This window comes from Anabrus simplex, chromosome 1 (assembly GCF_040414725.1).
Source record: "Anabrus simplex isolate iqAnaSimp1 chromosome 1, ASM4041472v1, whole genome shotgun sequence".
NCBI classification, from domain to species: Eukaryota; Metazoa; Arthropoda; class Insecta; order Orthoptera; family Tettigoniidae; genus Anabrus; species Anabrus simplex.
In genome coordinates, this window is record NC_090265.1 from 712,060,304 (window position 1) to 712,069,513 (window position 9,210).

The 9,210-nt window shown below is 39.6% G+C and overlaps 1 protein-coding gene across 2 annotated transcripts; it reads right to left on the bottom strand.

Moving 5' to 3' along the window:
• Positions 1-6,093: 6,093 nt before the first annotated feature.
• On the bottom strand, positions 6,094-8,998 carry LOC137500528 (uncharacterized). 2 transcript variants are annotated; one of them, XM_068227449.1, is made up of 6 exons: positions 8,725-8,998; positions 8,492-8,623; positions 7,023-7,234; positions 6,839-6,933; positions 6,548-6,737; positions 6,094-6,456 (listed from the first exon to the last, which is right to left on the bottom strand). In XM_068227449.1, exons 1-6 carry the CDS (start codon positions 8,954-8,956, stop codon positions 6,250-6,252), a joined length of 1,068 nt encoding a protein of 355 aa, XP_068083550.1. In that variant the 5' UTR covers positions 8,957-8,998; the 3' UTR covers positions 6,094-6,249. The 2 variants fall into 2 exon arrangements, with proteins under 2 accessions (XP_068083550.1, XP_068083553.1); XM_068227452.1 differs by having other exon boundaries at positions 6,306-6,446.
• Positions 8,999-9,210: the final 212 nt, after the last annotated feature.

The window sequence follows — 9,210 nt, forward strand, 5'->3', positions numbered from 1 at the left end:
TTACAACAAGCAAGAAATACTACTAATTAAACTTTCTAAATCCAGTGTCATTATATACATATTCACACACAACTTAAGTATTTCCAGTACTTAACACTACAAATTACAATACTATAGATTGAACTTACTACTAGCTTAACACTACAAGTGATAATAAAGTTAAATCACACTACCCAACAACTACAACAACTCAAGTACAAAAAGGAATTCCATGGAAAAAAATATTACAAGAAATACTACTAGTCATTCTAAATCCAGCATCATGTACAGTTTCATACACAATTTAATTATTTCCAATACATCCGTATGCTGGTTTCTGGCCCTAATTTTATGCTTATGATAATTTCTCGATAAGTATGAGGGAGGTTAGATAGATAGATAGATAAAGAATGGGTGAACCCTGCCTTCGCAGGGCTCCACACGTAGGTCTGTGAAGACCCTTTGTGTCCCTTAAACGGGTTTGCCTAGTCCAGACCTAGTGCTCCTATAAAGGATACCAGTGCCCGGATGTTGGCATTCCTGATGTCTTCCAGGCTCACGAAATGTGAGCCAAGGTATCGATGTCTAGTGCTTGCAAGAGCCTCAGACTGACATAACACATGCGCGGAGGTCTCCTCCTCCCTACCGCATCTTCTACACATCGGATCCTGACTGATTTTCATGATGTGTAGGTGTGTCTTTAAGGTATTGTGGCCTGTCAACAGTCCAACTACCATTCGCATTCTGGTCCTATTCAAATTTATCAGGACCTTTTTATAACTTTGGCTAGGCCCTTTGATAAGTTCACGTGCCTGCCTTGCTATAGTTAACCTCTTCCAAATGTCTTAAGTGAGACTGGTTTGTCCACTGGGATATTACCAGTTTCACGCTTCGGAGTGACACTCCCAGGAAGGGCTCTGGTCCTATAAAAGGACCTTTTGAGCCTTGTTTCGCTAGTTTGTCAGCTTCTTCATTTCCACTGATACCTGTGTGCCCAGGGACCCGTAATAGGGTAACTGAGCTAAATTCACACAGCTGATCTAACATCCTTTGGCATTCCCATACCATTTTTGATGTTGTTTTAACTGCACATAGTGCTTTTAACGCTTCCTGGCTATCGCTGCAAATAGTGATACAATGAGGGAGGTTATAACCTATTCCTAATACAACTCCAAGCAGCCCTTCCCGTATAGCTCTTATAAAGACCACACAGGCGAGCTCTAGTTCTTCTAGATTCAAGACTTTCCCAATTAATGGTATTCCTTCTATTCCCAGTTACGAAACGCATCGCTCTTCTTTGAACTTTCTCTAGGGAATTTATTAAACCAACATGCAGATCCATATTCGAGAATGGGTCTTACAACGTATTTATAAGGTTTATTTAAACCTACTAGGGTGGTGAGCACATAAATAAGAATTCAATGAAAGTATTTTCCTTCTGGACCTTCATGCCAGACAGATTTTTTTTTAAACAAATTTTTTTTCACTATAATATGATTTATCTATAGAGCAAAACCGCTATGCAGTGTGCGTATCATAGCAATCGAGATGGAATTGGTAATGTACTATGTATCTGTAGAGCCTATATACGACTTTTTACAATTACTTCTAAAGTGAATTTCAGCTGTGTGACAACGCTGAAAAGACTATGGACTTAGAGATTGGCATTCCTGAAGAGGGTTTTCTACACTTTCCCATTTTCACACATTGATTCAAGAGTCTGTATTGACTTGTGACAAAACCACTGTATTCTTCCGAAAACCACTGATAGGGACAGGTTTGGTTGTGATCCACCGAAAACAAATTATAATGACCGGTTAGGTAGTGATCCATCGAAAACCACTGATTGTCGCAGGGTTAGGTTAGGTTTGACAGGATTTGTAATTGAGCGACTGTTGTCATTGAAAAAACTGTCGTGACGACTGAAGGCAATAAACATAAAACTGAATCCATTGGTCTACAAAGTTTTCATTCAGTAGATACGCTAGGAACTGGCGAACCAAAACCGTACATACAAAGTTTACAGGAATCAACAAAACAGGATATTAATTCGTGGTACTCATTGTTCTTTAAAGAGAAGAAATATCCTGTCAACAATAGCTGCAGTGAACATGCTTTTTCACTATTATTGTCTGGCCCCATGGCTAAATGGTTAGCGTGCTGGCCTTTGGTCACAGGGTGTGGGTTTGATTCTCGACAGGGTGGGGAATTTGAACCACCGTTGGTTAATTTCTCTGGCACGGGGGCTGGGTGTATGTCGTCTTCATCAACATTTCACTATTATTGTGTAAAATAGAAACTTACTAGTTTTGACAAGTACAGTATGTTCAACAGCGACTCCTGAATGATGACGCGCAGGATGTCCAACCTCACTAATCTATGTTCCAGACTATTTCTACTTAAAAAATTGTATTTGTCCTTTAATGTGATTTTGCAATTTTTGCTGAATATTTATGTGGCTGAAATGAAGGTGGATAAGCTACATGGTCTCCTTTATATAGGAAGAATGTATCGTGGAAATTAACTCAATTTCGGTTTCATGTACATTACAGTTTCTCTAAGATATATTGATAGTAATTCAGTCATGTACGACTACGATGTATTTCATGGTAAAGACAGCTGCCTCTGTGGATCAGTGGTAGAGTGACGGCCTCCGAATCCCAATATAGCGGGTTCAAACCCGGCAGAGGTAGTCGGATTTTTGAAGGGCAGAAAAAAGTCCATTCGACACTTCATGTCGTACGATGTCGGCATGTAAAAGATCTCTGGTGACGCATTTGGTGTTTACCCGACAAAATTCATTAAATCTCAGCCACAGACGCCCAAGAGAGTTTCGGTTTACTCGGTCTGCCATCTAGTGGGCCTAGAGTATAACGGAACGTCAAAATTGACGAGCAGACAGCCAGATGGCGTCAACTTGAAATGTCTGCACATGGTAGCTGAGGCCATACGATTATTATTATTATTATTATTATTATTATTATTATTATTATTATTATTATTATTGTTATTATGGTAAAGACAAATTACTTTGCAATGCTATCTATCTTATGCCCGAGTGCACCAAGCTCGGTAATTATCAGCCTTTACGAAACCGTGGTAAAACTTTTACCGTGGTATTGTCGTAAAAGCAGTGCACCATTACTATCGCCCGGTTTCGTTACCGCGGTTTCTAGACGCTTGATTTTCTCGCTATTATTCCCCTCGGAAGAAATTCGAAGTAGTATTCAGGAAGCAGTGATCATTTCGATAGTCACTTGTCTTTAGTTTATCCAGCCGGCAGTGATCGTTTCGACAGTCACTTGTCCCTCGTGTTTACATTTTGAGACAGCGCAAGCAAGTTATCGACTCCTTAAAATAGAAAATAATGTTCGACAAGTTTTGAATGTTACATCGAAGTCCTAAAGACATGGAAGGAGACCTCCTTTTCCACACACAATATTGTCTCTCGACAACATTCCTTGTGGCAATATGGGCTCTGTTATATCGTTGTTCTGCTGGGGAGGTGGGATTCTGAACAGGTGTAAGGAGGAAGGATTTACATGGGTAACCTCCACCACTCAAAATATAGCCATTAGCTATTTCTCTCGTCTCGAGACGCGCTCTCAGCCGAGAATTGTGAAATATTGTGCTAACATGAGTCGACCCTGGCCATCTTGCTACAATACCTCGTATCGTGAGGTTCGAATCGCTCACAGTTTGCATGTTTAGCGAGAAATAACCTTTCCTATTTCTAAATACCTCCCCATTTTCACCTCCGGGAGACTGTATTCGCACATGAGTGCAGTCCAGCGCACGCAATGCACCAAGGAACCCAGCTATTGTATGAAACCCTTCCATAACCTCTCTTTGTTCTCGCTGCGTAAGTGAAAGTTGAATGAACTGTGGCGATAACGACGCAAGTAGATCAGAAACCTTGTGTATTATGCGGCATACAGTTGTTCTCTCAACATCACAGACGTCACCGATCACTCCTTGAAATGTTCCAGTTGCATAGAACCGCAGCGCTATTAAAAGACGATTTCTAGGCGACATAGGACAGTTTCTCCCAGTCGGGCATTCCAATTGTTCACCGTTTAAATCTTCTCTGGAACGAAACATCGCTTAATTCTTCAAATAAATCGCGTCTCTCTTCTATAATTCTCCCTTCATTTCTTTCAAACTGATTAAGATACTGGAAATATAACCTATAGGCTAGTTGTTAAGCTCCACCTTTGAATCTTTAACCACAGAGCACAAACTTTACCGCGGTTTTCTTAGTTAACCGCTTGCTCACGCGCGGTAAATATTATACCGCGGTAAAATGTCGGTAAACTCGAAACCGAGCTTGGTGCAACAGAAATACGACTTTACCCTGGTAAAGTTGTGAAGTTTACCGCGGTATTCTCTTTACCGAGGTTGGTGCACTCGGGCATTAATGGTAATGTACTATGTACCTCTACTATTGTAGGCTACTGAGTGCTTGATTCGAAGCAGTGTATCGATTCATTCAGTGTCCGAGTGAATCGATTCACAGGAACGGCAAGCTCATGGCACACAAATCATGCACAATCACGGCTCAGTGAGCCACACGACACACACGGCTCCTTATAGGCACACTGGACACTGGCGGGGAGTCGAGCTTTCGCTGCAGTGAGCCACAGTGAATCATGGCACACTGAAAGAATCGTACGCAGTCATGGATCAGTGAGACACAACACACACATGGTTCATTATCGGTACACTGGACATTGGCGGGGAGCCGAACTTCCTCTGAAGCAATACATACAGAGTCATGGTACACTGAAAAAATCGTATGCTATAATGGACTCTCGAGCTCAGCTCATTTGAAAATAATACCTATTCGCATCCACTGTCCTCTTCTTACAGGGAGTTTTAAACAATACATGGATTTATTTGCAGTGTTAAAAAGATAGAACACAATTCCAAAGTACCTAGGTTGTAAGTAGGTAGTCAATTAGGTTATTCTAATTACTGTATTAGTTTAATCAATCAGTATCTTTATAACTAGTTGATGTTCGACAATTACTTAAACTCAGCTCTCTAGCCTCCACACCTGGCTGAGTGGCTCAAACGGTCGAGGCGCTGGCCTTCTGAACCCAACTTGGCAGGGCCGAGCTCAGTGCGGTGGTATTTGAAGGTGCTCAGCCTCATGTCAGTAGATTTACTGACACATAAAAGAGCTCCTGCAGGACTAAATTCCAGCACCTCGACGTCTCAAAAAAAAACCTAAAAGTTGATAGTGGGACATAAAGCCAATAACATTATTATTTAGCCTACCCTATGACTATGAGTCATGCTCATGACCACTCGAAATTGTCTGTTTTATATTTGGAAGAACCACTCGGTATTCTCTTAGTTTGTATGTCGCATCATTGCACAATACTTCAATAATCGAATCACGAGGTTACCGATGTACGTGGACAGTGAGTATGTAAGTAGACTGATGCAATAGATTAAATAAATGATGTTTAATCAGAAAACCAGTGGGCTACTGTACATCTCCTGTAGCCTATACAAAATATGACGATTTTAAAAAAGCCTCTGCTGATAGAAAAAGACATTTTCAAAGATGACCGAGTTAGCTGGCCGTGCGTTTAGGGTCGCGTAGCTATGAGCTTGCATTCGGGGAATGGTGGGTTCAAATCCTACCGTCGGCAGCCGTTAAAATGGTTTTCGGTGGTTTCCCATTTTCACACCAGACACATGCTTGTGCTGTACGTTAATTAAGACCACGGCCGCTTCCTTCCCACTTCTAGCCCTTTCCTATCTCTTCTATCCTCTTTGTCGCCATTAGACCTATCTGTGTTGGTGCGACGTAAAGCAAATTGATTTATATTTAATATGTGGGCTACTTATTGTGGACACAGGTATTTTTATATGTAATTCTCTCTATATATATACAGTATATGTGAGTTGTGACTTTCAGAGAACTGTGGAAAACCATTAGATAGTGTATAAAATTTGAGTTATGTCAGTATTTTAACAGGCGTACAATGTTTACATCGTGTATTGGTGACAGAGTGCTGTCTCCCTCTCTCTCTCCCCCCCTTGCCCGCTCCTCATCACATTGCGCCACAGCAGTTCTAGATAATTCCACTCCGATTGGACACTGATCCCCACCTGCACATCTATACCGCCCTGTAACTTGTAGATACACAATTCCCACAATTTTGAAATGTAACTTCGTTATATCAGAAAGGACGGGGCAATCAGAAATGTATTATTTCCCAGCAAAGTTATAACATTCTTAATCTCATGGAATGGCTCTTACAATGGTACAGCTAACTCCTCGGCTTCTCTTCTTTCTTCTTCTTCTTCTTCTTCATCTTCTTCATCTTCCTCCTCCGATTCACTGCTTCCATGATGAATGACTAGTTCCTCCACTTCAGGAAGACCTCTCACCTCATTATTGTAGAACTCGACAATCTTCTTCTCAGTGTGTTTTACTTCATTTCTCCACATCTCTGCTGTCACCTATAAGATATATTGAAGTATCACAACCTGACAAATATATTATAAACTCCACTTGCATATATCCAATAAATAACATTTCCACTTGGCCTACCTGATCAAGAGATTCTTTCCACACAGCTGTAGCTCTGTCCAATCCGTGACCAGGTCTTGAAGCCACTGTTTTGTTATAATACTGTTTTGCCACAGACCATACAAATTCGATGGCATTGAAAAATGAGTGGTATGGAGGAAGTCGTAAGACAGTATGGCCTTCACTGTGCAGCATCTCGTCAACAATGTACCTGGTTTTAAAGAAACAGAGAAATATTGTTATGCATACATGAAAGTCAAATATACGAGTGTAAACAACATTATCTAAACTTATGTTTACGTGCTTCTGTACCTCTTTAAGTGACTTCGATTCATATTAGACAACCTTTGCAGCTCATCTTTTGTGGCATTTTCTGGTGGAGAAACTCCATTCTGCCTTAACCATGACTGTAAATTAAAGGAAAAATAAAAATTAATTTCTGTAACATCATTAAACATCATTCAGTAGAAGGAAATATTCAATGAAGTATAATTACCACTAATTGATCCTTCCTCCATTTCGTTGTTGGTTGATGCTCAACAAGCTTACAGTGATATGGTGCATTATCCATTACAATAACACAGGGTCCTATATTTCTTAATCCTACGATTAATTGCGTCTTCACCCACATCTGAAATTTCTCGCTGTTCATAGCACCATGGTAATCCTGATTTCTCTTCAAGTTTGTAGCAAATATCAAATCAGCACCTGTAAGAATTTTAAGTTTTAGTATGAAGTTATTTGTTCTAAAAAAAGTATAGGCCTATTAATAAAAAATGTGATTTCTGTTGAATGATACAAAAAGCTGTCTGATTTTAAGTAAAACCAACTACTGTGTAGCAAAGTCACCTGATGATGAAGTCAATTAATTACTACTTACACTACTTTATCGTAACATCTCTCATGAATGTATCTCCATTAGTAGGCCTATATCTGGATTAGAAGTCCACGATCACTTGCATAAAAGATATAAGTATAAACACCCATTTCAATACCTTAGAACAAATGTAATTGCTGCGAACACTGAACCTATATCAGGCAGTAAGAAATAAGAAGCTTGGAAGGTGTTCAACAGTCAGGTATCAAGCACTGATTCAGGTGGAGATTGTCGAATGCAGAATAAACATAATAAATAGGCCTACAATACAAGTAATTTACTGATACAAATATCCAGTAATATTATATGAAAATACACTGAGTAAGTTTTGATTGAAATACCTCTCTAAGGTTAATCATTGGCCTAAAGTGAATACCTGCAAGTCTTTTTAATAACAGTGGAGAAGTCAAAATCAAAAACCACGTACAGAGCTCAATGAGCGGTAAGTTATAATGCCACTTCCGACCTAGTGCCAGTCAATTTCAATCAATCAGTCACCACTGATCTGCACTTAGGACAGAAGATGTAGTTTCAGGGATAGGCCTAGTATTTTCTTCAATAATTGCAAAGAATTTGGAAATTTATTGAACATCTCCCTTGGTAAATTATTTCAATCCCTAACTCCCTTCTTAAAAAAAAAACAAATATTTGCCCCACTTTTCATCAACTTTAGCACTGTACTGTGATCTTACCTACTTTTAAAATACCACTGAAACGTATTCGTCTACCAATGTCATTCCACACCACCTATCCACCGACAGCTCGGAATATACCACTTAGTCCAGCAACTTGTCTCCTTTCACCCAAGTCTTCCCAGCCCAAACCCGACAAAATTTTTGTAACGCTACTCTTTTGTCAGAAATCACCCACAACAAATCGTGCTTCTGTCTTTTGAACTTTTCCAATTCTCAAACCAAGTAATCCCAGTGAGGGTCTCATACACAGGAACTGTATTTAAGTTGGGGTCTTATCAGAGACTTATGTGCCCCCCCCTGCATCCGTACTACAAACCCTAAATACCCTCATAACTATGTAAAGAGAGATCACCTCACTACAATAAAATGAAGTAAAATAAATTAAGAACATACCAGGTACAAAGCCATCCTTCGTTCCAGCATGAACAATAACCAGTCTTCCTCCCTCAGACACAGGTCGACGAATTACTCCTTGAACATCATGTCCAGATTTGTGTGGTTTATTCCAGGAGTATGTGGGTGACCCTGAAAGACAAATGCACAATTGAAACCAAAGACACCTGATGAAGATAAATTATTCCAAGATTTTTTAAATATAAAATGTAATATATAACATATATATTCACCATTCATAAAAATCCAAGTCTCATCCAAGAAAACAACAGGTTTTGGTTTCTCACTGTCCTTATTACGCATGTATTCCCTCAGAAAACAAGATCTCTTAAAACAAATGTCTTCATTTTCTCTAACATACGCATAGGGATCACCTTTATTCCACACAAACCCAATGGCCTTCAAAATTCTTCTTAATGATGTTTCGGAGCCCTTGTACAAATAAGTGTCATAATTTGCTTTCATGTGGTCGAAAACCTTTCTTACAGTTACGACTTCTCCTGTGGGAAGAAAAAAGAGAGTTACAAGGGACTCAAAAGAGCTGTATGACAATACATGCACAAAACATTTCTGGGAGCTTATCTCACCTGCGTGCCAATTTCTATAAATAATGTTGCAATAGATTCCTTATGAAGTCACCTTACCTTTATGTAATTTATCATAAATAAACCTTGCTATCGCTTCCTTAGAAAAACTGTCTATGCCGGTCACTGGATGTT

What these genes read in the sequence shown, in the direction of transcription:
- LOC137500528 (XM_068227449.1), bottom strand. Translation starts at nt 8,956, where the DNA reads ATGAAAGCAAATTATGACACTTATTTGTACAAGGGCTCCGAAACATCA. An exon ending in GGAGGAAGGATCAATTAGTG is followed by an intron (nt 6,934 to 7,022) that starts GTAATTATACTT and finishes TTTAATTTACAG; the next exon opens with TCATGGTTAAGGCAGAATGG. An exon ending in AATCGAAGTCACTTAAAGAG is followed by an intron (nt 6,738 to 6,838) that starts GTACAGAAGCAC and finishes CTTTAAAACCAG; the next exon opens with GTACATTGTTGACGAGATGC.